Source organism: Rhincodon typus, chromosome 14 (genome assembly GCF_021869965.1).
Source record: "Rhincodon typus isolate 14 chromosome 14, sRhiTyp1.1, whole genome shotgun sequence".
Lineage (NCBI taxonomy): Eukaryota > Metazoa > Chordata > Chondrichthyes > Orectolobiformes > Rhincodontidae > Rhincodon > Rhincodon typus.
Window position 1 is genome coordinate 14,691,470 of NC_063345.1, and position 14,284 is coordinate 14,705,753.

Here is a 14,284-nt window from a genome sequence, read left to right on the forward strand (position 1 = left end):
TCTACAAATCAAGTAAAATAAATGGTTACTCACAACAATCCTCTGGTTCATTATTAATACGTGTGACTTGGTTGAAGTACCAATCTACAAGGTTTGGCCAGCCATGGAGGTCAGCTGAAACAGGAAAAATGAAGCAGGTGAGTAATGCAGGAAATTATATCAAAGCTTCACTCTTGGGATAAACTCCAAAATGGCTTGAAAATCTGACCTTTTGGTAGCAAGAAAGGGGGCACAATTTTCCCAGAGGCTGCATTGCATTCTTAGTAAGATGGTTGGCTTGCAGCCACACAGAGAGGGGTGGGCACTGCTAGGGCAGGTAACAGTGAGGGCACTTCAATATGGAGGCATCCTCAGATGCAGGGATCTAAATTAATCATTATGGGGGGTGGAAGAAGGGTCGGGGGTGGGGGGGGTGGTGGTCAAAGCCATTAGGCTCTTCGGAGAGGAGGTTGAAACATTTGGCTTCAGTGTGAGGCCTTTCATGGTCCCATCTCTGGTATGGAGCACATAACCAAACCCACTCTGAGACTGCTTCTTGGCATTTGGCCATACTATATTTTCCTGGCTCTCCCACTGCTTCCAAGACTGTCAACATGACATCAGGGAAATTCAACCCTCTCTTTTAAAACAGAACAGCAAGAACTAATTTCTTTCAGGAGGCTAGTTTTGCTTAATTCCTAGAAATTTTGTTTCTTGTATAACCAATCCTCTGCGAATTATTTACGTCAAGGTATTATTACTGACTATTTTGAATCTGAATATTGCTATATTTGACAAAGTTTGGGGCAAAGTTCTTTTATGTTATCAAAGGCACTTAAGCACAAACTCAATAATCAAACATGTTATTGTCTGCTGTCTCTTCAAGACTGCCATAAGAACAGCTTCCAAAGAAAATAAATCAACATGAAAAATTGTCTGGAGGCAGGTCATAATCACCATGGATTTTTCAAGATACAAATATATCAAATTGGTTCTGAATTCAAACACACAGATTCCTACAACCTGTCTCTACATTCACCCGACTGTACCTACCACATTCATCCTCATCAGCTCCATTTTCACATTCTATGACCCCATTGCAGTGTAGAGGCTGGGGCAGACACACGCTGAGATTGCCACAAGGGAAGTATCCAAGGGGGCAGGATATGGTTTGAAAGCCTGTACGAAATGCACTGGAAGCTGCAACAAGGAAGTGGAAAGACAACATAAAACAGTCTAACAGTAAGGTTACCAATTTGAAAATCGAATGTGACTGCACTATGTGAGGAAGACACCTTTTAATCCAGTGTTAAATTTGAACTCATGAAAATATGTCAATTCTATTTACAAATCCTCAGATATATGACTTAAGCTCGAATGGTGTTCTGCACCACAATATCTGGAGTTCCAATGCACCCCAAGATTCTGCAGGCACCAATATTTACCAGTCAGTAATTGAAGCTTTATATTGTGCTAATAATATTGTCATTTCTTTTGGTTCAATTTTGCTCTTTTATTTTAATCAGCCATGGCATGTCATTTCTGGCTTCTGATTCTTGCTTTTGTCATGACCCACTTGGGAAAGTGAGTTGATATTTGAGCCCCATATTTCCTGGGATCATCACAACAATTAAAACTGTAATCCAATTACACAAAATCTAATGAACTCTGGTTAAAAAAAAAGACACTGACCAGGTTTCTGTAATTAACAAGAAACTACCAATTATTACCAAGAAAAAAAAATTCTAACTGAAAACAAACAAAAGCATGAATTATCAACATGTAACTCTACTGGCTAAGTCCCTTCTTAAACCACTTCACACACATACATACAGACAGACACAGACAAACAAAGAAGATGTAATGGGTGGAGAAAGAATAATGGGGAAACATTGTTCAACAGCACCAGTCCACCAGATTCAATGAGGGTCCCTTTTACTTGCCAAGACATTTTGATCCCCAATTTCCTTAATCTTTCCATGTCCTTTCAGTTCTTTACTGCAGACACTGGGCATTGACACATTAATTGTTCATTCTTTCAGTCACTGGTTAGAGGCAACAGCTTACATCAAGTGGTGGAAGAGAATAGCTAGGTATCTTCCAGATTTTGGTTATTTCCCTGCAGAGAGAAAGACACTTTCTCTGTTGCAAGCTGGAGCTTCTGCCTCTGCATTGTTCACAAACTGTCTGTTTACCTGTCCAGGAGCCAATCAGAGATCTGTTCTCATGCTGATGATTCCTGGCCTACACAACAAGTCCTGTATGCACAAACCAATCAGCAAACTATCTATTCTGCATACGCACCCATGGTGCCGTAGCATCTTAGACGTCTTCCCTCACTGCTTGAACAGAGGAACAATGTAAACACAACTCACAATGAGTTGCAGCTACTTGTTTTCAAAAATGTTGCAACTTCTTCCATAGTCCTTGGTTTGAAGCCATCCTTTTCCCATTTTGATCCACAATGCAAAATAAAGAAAAATAAAAGGACGTATTTACCCTTTATATAGATTATATTTAATATGGAAGCCATTGATCACCATTTTAACTTTGACCTGTTCAAAAAATAGCATATAAAAATAAAGGAGTTTGTCCATTTTATTTCTAATTTTGCATTTGCTGTTCTTAATTTGCAAAGACTTGAGGGAATTCTTATTTCGAAGACTAGCTTAAAAATTGTTGAAATCCTCAGTTTCCATTTTTGGTTTCAGTCCTTCAAATATTACTGCTTCACATATTAATAATGATTTTCATGAGGTTTGTTTCCTGGGCCTCCCCTGACCCCATTCTTCAATTAATCTAAAACTCATTGTTATACAATAACAGAATGTTCTTTTCTTACCATCTCAGTTATGAATTTGTTCCGAATTTCTGCCCTTGATGAATTATGCATAACGTGTTGGAACATTTGAGGAGATTTTGGCTACAGTGCACTGATATAAATGTTAAAACAATATCAGCATCTTTGGCCACACTATAGTCATTCAGTAAGTCTGCTCTGGGCTGCAGTTTTCTAAGTGTGTATTTGCTTTGCTGATCACCATGCTGCAGTTATAGAATAAATGAAGAATCTGAAGCCAAGAATCAACTTGACACAGGAGTGAAAGTGAGATTTCTTCAAAGATTAACTTTTGCTATGGTTTGCTTTGTAATCAAATTGCATTGTAACTGTTAAGTTACAGTGCATATGTTTTGTGTCAGTATAAGGTGAAAAAACACTTTGCACCAGTGCTGAATTTGTACTGTAAGTGCATCCAATGATGTCTCTCACAATGAGGGTAGTCCTGCATTGCAAATAAACACAAAATGTGCACTGAATGAGAAGGAATTATTTGGTCAATAAAACTTGTTCTTTCCACAAATTGTTAATACTATAATCTATTGGAGTGTACAGGGCTAACTCAGGAGGGAGGTTGCATAAACCTGCCTTATATTCCCATGACAATGGATCTGATCAAAAGTTTAAAATGTTAAAAGGATTCAGTAGACTAAATCAACAGAAACTAATTCCTCTCACATTGATGGAACATATTCTGAAATTAGAATCATAGAATACCTACAGTGTGGAAGTAGGCAATTCGGCCCATTAAGTCCACACTGAAAATCCGAAGAACATTCCACCCAGACCCACCCCCCTACCCTGTCCCTATAAACTTGCATTTCCTATGGCTAATCCACCCGGCCTGAACATCCCCGGACACTATGGGCAATTTAGCATGGCCAATCCACCTAACCTGCATATCTTTGGAAACTGGACCGCCCAGAGGAAACCTGCACAGACATGGGGAGAAGGTGTAAAGTCAACACAGTCACCCGAGGGTGGAATCAAACCAGGGTCCTTAGTGCTGTGAGGCAGCATGCTAACCACTGAACCACCGTACTGCTGAGCCAGAATTTAAAATAATTTTTATTTCAAAAACTGCTCAGGATTTTCTCAAATGTTACTATTTGATTTCCATGGGATCTATTTGTATTCTCACAAACTGCTTTATTGGGTGATGCAATCACATAGCGACATTAGCTTTTGTTTTTGTATTGACCTATGGTGTGTTGTAATGAAATGTGTCTGATTATATATATATTAATATAATTTTTAGAGTTTGTGTTTTAAAACAATGGCACCTGGTTACTTTTTTGATGGTTTCTTTAATAAAAGGCATAAGACAATTCTTTTGGAACAGTGGCCTTAACCAGTATGTGTCAGAGGACAAGGTGCCCTGACGTATTAATGGAAGACGTTTTTACTGTGGCAGTTTTACAACAGCTGGGGTAATCATTGAGGGTCATTAGCTTGTTTTTGGTCCAGAATAATCAAAGATTGGTTTTAACTTGCAAAACCTCAGATATTAAAAATTTTTGGCAGAGAGCCTAATTAGGGTCAGAAACCAGATCCATTCCTAAAATAGGAGTTCAGATTGTTCAGTTCAGAGAAAATACAGTAACATTAGTAGAAATGTTTAATTTGTGAAACTTCCCATCAATGAATATTTTGTCAGAAAGCTCAGGTAATTAAAAGCTGAGAAAGTCTAAGCCCCTGATTTTATGCGTATTCAGAGAAGAAGATCTCACAATTCACAGGTAAAAGAGTGTTTTATTCATTCATGGAATGTGGACTTCACTGGCTGGGTAAGCATTTATTTTCCAGCACCAGTTGCCCTTGAGTATGAGTGGTGTGCTATCTGGGAGGAATCAGCTAAATTGAACTTCAAGATTTGATTCAGAAAGTTAATTCCTTTGGAGGTGAACATCTGTAAAGTGATGTTTTGGGGTATGGATTGAACTTTGTCTTGCTCGGTGTTTCTAAGTTTGTTTTCTAAATTGGATTCCAAATGTAGATAACTTCATTTTGTTTTTGCCTATTGTCTAATAAAACCTCTTTTCTGTCAATGAAACTCCAATTTAGTGTGACTATGTTTCAGTGAATGACCACGTGTTTAACAAATATGATCTATCAGGCCAAATTTCATTCTGGCATCAGACTTGACCAGTAATATCATCAGCTGGGATCATGACAGTATTTGGACTCACACAGAAATGGAATTAGAGGAATTAATCAATTTCCTCAAAAACTATCATCGCTCAGTTAAACATCACAAACATAATTTCAAGATGCCATGATATTTAAATTGGCATGAGATAACTGGCATGAGTTGGTGACCAATTATTTAGAAAACAAACTAACACACATACCAATACAAAAACAAAAAAATCACTGTAAACATGCTTCCTGTGGATTGATGAAGCCACAGGTAAATGCTTACATGTTTGACTCTAACACAGCTAGTGTACTCCAAGTAATTCACACTATGTGAGATGCTTTGAGATGTAATAACACATAAATGTACGTCATTATGAAATAAACTGTTCAAGATTAAAATATCCAACTGACAATATTTGTTACAATAGTAATGTTCACATCATACACCAATCCATTGTTGAAAGATTCAAAATTACTCTTTCTCCTTCTGTGCCCCAGTTTTGCTGTCCCGTTCCTCAACACCCCTCCCCTTCATTGCTGCTCTTCTTGCACCCTTTACAGACTCCCTTTGCCCCCATTCTTTCTGACCACCCTCTAGCCTTGCTACCTTAGGCCCAAAAACAGTAACAGAAATCTGAAATGATCCATTCCTAACATGGTGCAGATGAGGGACAAGAATTGGAAATTTCTATATTGAACTTGTGAGCTTTTAATTTTGTAAAGATATAAAGGGATAGAGAACTACGTTAGATAATTTAAAGTGAGGTGGAGATTAACCATGATCTAATGGAAAGGCGCAGCAGACCTGAGGGGTTGAATTGTTGACTTCTATGCATGGATGTTACCATTTCTGTATAATGACACAGCCTTCATACATTGTCCTTACTCCCCAAAAGCAAGGAAATAAATTTTTAGAACTTTCAATTATCTTTGCAAGGTCCCATAAGCAGTCATGTTGAAAAATAAGACATGGTGACAGCCGTGCAGATCTGACCTCCACAATGAGAGAAGAAATCTAAAAGACCCAAAAGAAAAGACAGATTTCAAATTGCCGGGCTGGGACAAGTGAGAAAAGCCAGCCACATCGAAAATACAAAGGCCTTAGTTAAGGAGGCTCTGTAAAAGCCAACTGAAAGCTTCAGGAGATAAAGTCCAAGATCCTAAAGGAAAAAAACACAACTTTGTTAAAAATGCCTCAATTATCAGAAAAGGAAGGCAAGGAATTGCTGCCATCAACAGTATGCTCCATGAGACACCACTGCAAAGAACTCTGAAAGGTCCAGAAAACTGGGGCTACCGAATTGGGCAGGTCTTGAATATAGTTAAGCTGAAGAAAAGCAAACATAAACAAATCTAGTGAACAAAAGCAGCAGAAGAAGAAAGGTCAAAGAAAACATTAAAGATTTAAAAAGATTAGGACTTAAGCCACTATTTGAGCAGGGAGATTTATAAAGCTGGATAATTTATATATTTAAAGAAATTTATTTTACAAAATATGTCAAAGAAAGTGCTGACGTTTTAGACTGTGCAAAGTTGAAAGCATCAACTTTATTCAGGCAGAATCAATTTTGTAAAAACCGAAAGAACTGTGGATGCTGTAAACCAGGAGCGAAAACAAAGTTGCTGGAAAAGCTCAGCAGGTCTGGCAGCATCTGTGAAGGAAAAAACAGAATTAATGTTTCGGGTCGGGTGACCCTTCCTCAGGACTGAAGGGTCATCGGACCCGAAACGTTGACTCTGTTTGTTCCTTCACAGATGCTGCCAGACCTGCTGAGCTTTTCCAGCAACTTCATTTTCATTCCAGAATCAATTTTATCTTGCTTGCAGAAGGCAGGAAAGCCATGGAAGAGGTGGTAGCCACCACTTTGAAATTAAAAAAATGTGGGAAACCCTGATAATGAAAATGTTGCTTTGTCAGTCAAACAACTACAAAAGGCAACTGAATGTGTCTAGCCTGATCAACAACTCGATGGAGTTAAGTTGTATTTGACTCCATAGAAGTCAGACCAACATCATAGATCCAAGGTGGGGTCAAGAAGAAGGAACTGTGTTGTGGACCATACTAAACCCCTGCAAAATATATTAAGAAGATAGCTTAGACCCTAACTTTTTTCTTATTTTAAAGGTAAATGTAAGGCATTGCATTCCAGATGCAATTCAATTGTCACTTTAAGCAAAACACACTTTATTTTAACACTCCAGTTAAAATACAGATAAAATAAAAACAAAAGAAAATAATTGGCTTAACAGTAACTCTATTGAAATATTATATTAACTACTGCTAATCAACTGTTCCAATATAGTAACATCCCATAAACACACCCTTGGCAAAGGCAAATTCAGTAAAATAGACTGTCTCACATGCAATTCCAGCAGCAGGAAGAGAACCCCATATATTAGCTATAATAGAGAGAAGAATAAGAGCTTCCACATCCAGCTTCAAGATTCCAGCAACTGAAAGCTAAAACTAAAAAATCAGGTTCTCTGGGAACTTGATCCCACCCATTCAGGCAGCTTCTATTGTTCCAACTTAAAAAAAAAACCCAAAATTCACAAGCTATTTACCTCATTGGCCTCACAACTGTTTAGTCCAACATCCAGGCTATTGAAAAACAGAGACAACGTCTTCTAGTTATAAAATGAGTGCCTGATCTAGGAATTCAGTAAACTAAAAGGAAGAAAATATTTATTTCAATAGAGAAGCTGTCATCCAAAAAGAAAATTCAGGAGGTTACACATTTTCCAGATCAGGTAATAAACCAACAATAACGTTTACAAAGAATGATGTCCATCACAAAATATATCCAGGCAATAAAAGATCATTTAATGAGGAACTGATCCATGGATCAGAACCAAGGTCAACATTCTTTCAGCAAGAGACTTACCATTCTTCCAATTCCAAAGACAGTGTATTCTAAGATAAGTTTTAAACATCTAGATGACCTCAAATTGTGAAACCAGATACTTGGGGGAGATGAGGTTGGAGTAAATGCGATATAATTTGATACATGATTACATAATCAGCTAACTGTGGTGGAAAAAGAACTTGGGGTGATCGGTTGCATAAACTAATGGTACTGAGCGATTACTAATATATTACATTAGCTCCATCCATTATAGTGATATCACACCGGGTCTGTGGCTAGAACCATGGAGTTCCACTCCAGCTTTTGGAGATAGCAGATGTATCTATAGAAACTCCTAAGGTCCTAGTTATTATACTTGTAATTGTACTTATTGTTAACATTCAATAATCCTTGATATCCAAGTAAAGTGCCTCTTTTTAGATACTCTATGAGAGTGCATCCTCTACCACTAATCACTAGATAGGCCCAAAACAAAGCAAAGATAAAGGACGATTGGTGGCAGTGAACTACTTCAAACAACCTTTACCCAGTGCCACATAATGGTAGAGGTGGAAAATACTACAAAGCACAGTGATCTTAGAAAATAAGAACATAAGGTTTCTATTTAAGGCATTTGTCAATGTGTAATATTGTGTGCACTAATGACTTAGTCAAAGCAAGGAGTTTTCTATTTTTCTTTTTAATGAGTTCACTGGATGTGTCACTGGCAAAGCCAGGATTTATGGCCTATCTTGCTGCAGAATAATTAGGTAAATTGCTTTTTGTATTCTCATAGATGTGATGTGCAAATTTAAAACATCACAAGTGGAAAAGGACAAAACTGAATGAGTCAAATTGTTTACTATGGTGAAATATTTCAATGTGGAGGGGCTGGTTACTGGAGAAGACAATTGATATAAGTAGTATAAATAGATTCAAGAGCCATCTAGACATTCTTCTGGAGCGAAAAGAGGTTGATTAATTTAGAAAACAGGAAAACAAGGTCAAACATGTGCCTCACAGCATTTTATATTTCTAATTTATATCATTTTACGATTTTAATAACAAAAGACACTTAACCCAAAGATATGGTACTTGAGTTTCAAAACAGATTTGTGAAACAACTTTGCATACTCAACCTTGTTGTGCACAACTCACAATTTTGTGGTCAATAACCCCTAAACATGAATTCAGATTAAAGAAGGATGGCTATCCTTGGGATTCATTTAGAGAAGAGCTCATTGTTCATTTAGTTCATTTGAATCCAAGTTCATTCAGAGAAGAGATAGGAGTGAAGTGGGAAATTCAAAATCACAATACAAGAAATACAAGTCACAAAGGGACAGCAATCCTAATGGGTGAAACAAAGAGGGAAGAAAACCCTTCTTTCACTAACAAAAGGAAGCTGTAGAAAGAAGCAGTGTACAATGTCAAGGCTATTAAGGATGTTTAAATGTTGAAAGTAAAAATTGGTTCTAGTTCAATAGAGCAAGGACTTCCAACAGTTTTAATATTATGTATTGCGTGAAATACAATCATGCTTCCTGATAACATAGAGGCAGCTAATAAGAATGAGCAGTACATTAAGCTTATTTTAATAAGTATCCACCTTATGGGAATGAACATAAGAATTTATCACATCTTTTGAAATACTGCAAAGAACTTCATGTACAATGAGTTCCTTTTGGAGTGCAGTCAATTTTATACAGGCCAATGTGGCAGCTATTTTGTGAACAGCATGCTCCTACAGGTAGCAGTCAGACGAATGACCAGCTAATCTGCTTTTGATACCATCAGTTTAAAGTCAAATGTTTCCCATTATATCATGAGATTAATAGTCTTTCAGCTGACATGTTAAACCAAATCCAAATGCTTGTTTGGATGGTGTAAGTGATTTCAAATAGGAGCTTGGAGTTCTGGCCAAATTCTTCCATGTTTGCAACAATGATAACAACAAATGCACTTTAAAAACTAATCCCTTGTGTACGTTCATTTGAGGCATGCTGTAAACATAATGATTACAAACTTTCTGTTATTCTAACATTTTATCAATGTCCACCCAAACCACAACCCACTAAGTTGGAAGAATGAATACTATCAAGTCAATCACATTGAATCAGATTAACCTCAACAACTAGTGAGTTACTTGTGATACATTTTGTCATTTTCTAGTCGCATAATAGTTGCTGGAAAATTAAATGCTTCCCCATTGTAGACACCTAGCATTCGTATTGAATCCCCTTGCATCAGATACTACATGACTAAATGCAAGGTAAAGTATTTTCTACTATTTCCTCATTAGTGCAATAATCAAAATGAGGTTTTCCACTTCTGTCATCATGTAGCGATTCTCAGGTTGTTTGTGTCAAGCTGATAAATTAAGGACAGTTAGCTGTTTGGAATCGCTGCCCATGTGGTATTTGATTAAGAGTGCATAAACACATTTCACATGGAACCTTTCAGCTGGCAAACTGATGCACCTTTCAACTCAACTGTCCAAGCAAAAGGATTGGTGAAAGCATACCTGAAATGGCCAGATTGTTTTATGCTAGGCAGGCAGGGATTTTAGAAGAGTTAGAGGTTACTTCTCCTGTTTCTTATTTCTTTGTTCATAGATTCAAAATCAGTTCCTAGAGGTGAAACGTGAGTGTGAAAACCACTTTACTATCCAGTACCCTCCAAAAGATACAATAGCTCTGGTATATCCTTATAAATACCTCAGGAGAAATCTAGTCCACAACATTCACTGCTCGCAATGCAGTCTCCACTACATCAGTGTAACCAAATGCACACTAAATGACCACATTGCGTAACACCTCCATTCTGTCTATAAGAATGATCCTGACCTTCTAGTCATATACCATCCAAGATAGTTGGTCTCCTTACTTGAGAAGAGATATACTAGCACTGGAGGGGGTGCAGAGGAGATTCACTCGGTTGATTCCAGAGTTGAGAGAGTTGGATTATGAGGAGAGACTGAGTAGACTGGGATTATACTCATTGGAATTCAGAAGAATGAGGGGAGATCTTATAGAAACATATAAGATTATGAAGGGAATAGATAAGGTGGAGGCAGGGAGGTTGTTTCCGCTAGCAGGTGAAACTAGGACTAGAGGGCATCGCCTCAAAATAAAGGGAAGCAGATGTAGGACTGAGGTCAGGAGGAACTTCTTCACCCAAAGGGTTGTGAATCTGTGGAACTCCCTGCCAGTGAAGCGCTTGAAGCTACCTCACTGAATGTCTTTAAGGCAAGGCTAGATAAATTTTTGAACAGTTAAGGAATTAAGGGTTATGGTGAGTTGGCGGGTAAGTGGAGCTGAGTCTCAAAAAGATCAGCCACGATCTTATTAAATGGCGGGGCAGGCTCGAGGGGCCAGATGGCCTACTCCTGCTCCTAGTTCTTATGTTCTTATATCAACTTGGTCTCACGCTAACATTTCTGCAGGCCTATTTTGACAGTGTTCCAGTGAGGTCCAACCAAAGGCTGAAGAACAGAACATAAATTTCCACTCATCACTTTACAGCCTTCAGGGCTCAATCTTGAGCATGAGATACCTGACTGAAAACACATTCACTCCTCAGCCTCCCAAGATCTTTTTTGCATGGGTTTGCTCTCAGTATAGCTGCTTATTTTCTGTCAGTAATACATGCCAATATCACTTATTCTTCAACTATATGTCTTCTCTACTACCATTAGTGCTCCCTTTGCCTTTTTCTCCGTAGCACCTTTACCATCTATTTCACATGGTCCTCCCCTCCCCCTTTTCCTCCAGCTTAGAGCTCATCACTTCTCCAACCTCCTTCAGTTCCAAAGAGTCTAATTGACTCAAAACTATCATCCTGTTTCTTTTTCCACAGCTGCTGCCAGACTTGCTGACTTTCTCTCGCCTTTTCTATGTTTATTTCAGATCTCCAGCATTTGCAGTACTTTGCTTTTATTACCGCAGAAATACAGTAGTGGCTGAAGTTTTAGAGTTTCCCCTGAAGATGACAGGTTTCTGGACTTTTGCAGAATAAATAAACAATTGTGGGTGCTCCCAGGACAACAGGATTCATTGAGATGAACTTCTTGACATGGTCACCTGATAATGGTGTCCTGAATCATTGGGAAAGCCTGCTGTCCTGGTGAATTTGCATGTTTTTCCATCCCTACTCAGAGAGAAGAGGATGAAGTCCCACCTCATTGCCTACAGTAGCTCTGTGACCTCCCTAGTGCATTGAAGTATGGTGAACTTCAAAAAATGGCAAAGTATGACAGGAACGGGTACAAGATATACTCAGAGGAGTGAAGCAGAAATTAGGATCAGGGTACGTAATAATGGTAAAAAGTCAAAGCTTAAGGTTCTTTACCCGGATGCATGCAGCATATATAACAAGATAGGTGAGTTGTTAGCGTAGATTGAAATAAATGAATATGATTTGGTAGGTATTGTAAAGATTTGGTTGCAGGATGACCAAGACTAGGAACTTAATATTCAAGGGTATTTGATGTTCCGAAAGAATAGGCAAAAAGGAAAAGGAGATGGAGAAGCTTTGTTAATAAAGGATGGTATTGGGAGTGAAGTTGGTGCAATAGGTTATGATGCAGAATCAGTTTGGGTGAAAATAAGACATAGTAAAAGAAATGCCATGAATAAGAGTCTTCTGTATACTCCCAAAAAATTGCCTCACTGTAGAACAAAGTATAAATTGGGAAAATAAGGTGGTGTATAAGAAGGGCACTTTGATTATCATGGGTGCTTTTAATCTGCATATGGGCAAGGGTAACATGGAAGATGAATATGTAGAATACATCAGGGATTGTTTCTGAGAACAATATGTTGCAGAACTTACACCAAAACAGGCGATTTTAGATCTGGTATTTGTTTCTGAGGTAGGATTAATAAGAAATCTCATAGTTAAGGATCATGCTCCAATTTCAAATTCATCTTGAGGGAGAGCAACTGGGGTCTCAAACCAATGTCCTTAATTTAAATAAGGGCAATTTCAGAAGTTCAAAGAAAGAGTTGTCTGAAGAGGCTCAGAAACAGATTAAGGGGAAGTCAGTGGATAAGCACTGGTAAACATTTAAGCAAATATTTTTCATAATGTTCAAGAATGGAGGGAAAGAGAAAGCAGGAAACTATCAGCCAGTTAGCCTAACATCTGCGATTGGGAAATTGCTAGAATCCTGTAGGAACCCTCTTACTTCACTTGCTGTTTCTGGTGGGTTAAATTAAGATTTTGTCTGCATACATCCAAATCTGTGACCTGGTTGTCACATCAACCTGTTTGGCTCAGCCACTTCAAAGCAGCATCCATTCAAAGTTTACAGCTGCATGAAAGGCTCACATATACATATGCTATTTTAATTCAATAACAGTAAGCAGACCACACAAGGTATAGCCAGAGGTATAGCACACATGTAGAAACCTGAAGTAGGTCTCCATCAATCTTACATACAGTTTCTTTTTGAAAATATACTGGGCCCCCTTGTATACCATAATGGTTACAATGTCAAAAAAACTCTAATAACAATGATCAAATGTGATTTTCCTTTCATAAATTTGTGATAACTAAACCTATTATAATTTCCTGAATGTCCACAATCCTGTACTGAATAACAAAAGTATAGCATTTCTCTGGTCGGTGACATCAGGGTAACTATTCTATAGTTCCCCATTTTCTGTTTCCTGCCTCTAATGGTGAGCCCATATTTCATCTCAGCTTCAGCAAATGTCAGTTGCGCCATTTCTCAACCCCACCAACCTGAACTCATTACCTCTTCCCCCATATTTCATCCCTGATAGATGTAGGTTGTCAATGTTCAGGTCTGTTACCACCTTAGACAGGTTGAAGTCATCACTGGAGGATGGTGGGTGCCATGTAAATGCCCATCTGTGGTGTTGGGAATATTGGCTTTGAATTGACATTATTCTTCAATCCCCAACCCTCTACCCAACCACCCTCATGCCTCCTGCATACTCCTCACAGCTCCACACCCCCACATATTCCTCATACAGTTTGTGCCCTTTACGTATCCTCTGTATAGTCCCTTTTCAACATCATTCATATCTCTTCACAGCTCCAAGATCACTTTATGTTCTCCATCCATCCTCCATAGCCATTCACCCAGTACCTGCTATAAGTAGACATCAGTAGCCATGTAACAACAATGGGAAATACACAAAATGGTCATGAAAAGGTTAACCTTTAAACTGTTAGAATTGTCATTTAAACACAGTAGAATATATGCTAAAATAAAACTCCGGACCCAAGGAGTAATTCCTGAATCCCTTTAAGTTATAAACACAAAATAATATATTCAGTAACCACGTCAAAGATGGAGAATCCTTGAATAACCTCTTAAAACTGTCAATCAAACAGAGTATACAACTACCTGCTGAGATAGATGGTTTTACAGATTTTATAACTCAGCTTGACATTGATATAGGGCTCAGCTGTTAAACCATCCCATGCAACAGTATATAAATGGACTTGA

At 38.1% G+C, this 14,284-nt stretch overlaps 1 protein-coding gene across 1 annotated transcript in view; it reads right to left on the reverse strand.

The window, feature by feature from the left end:
- Positions 1 to 14,284, reverse strand: part of rxfp2l (relaxin family peptide receptor 2, like) — a 91,111-nt gene that overhangs the window by 50,494 nt on the left and 26,333 nt on the right. The window contains exons 2-3 of the mRNA XM_048605445.1: positions 1,033 to 1,179; positions 34 to 114 (exon numbers count right to left, since the gene is read on the reverse strand). Coding sequence (XP_048461402.1) covers positions 34 to 114; positions 1,033 to 1,179 — 228 coding nt within the window. The remainder of the gene's footprint in view (positions 1 to 33; positions 115 to 1,032; positions 1,180 to 14,284) is intronic.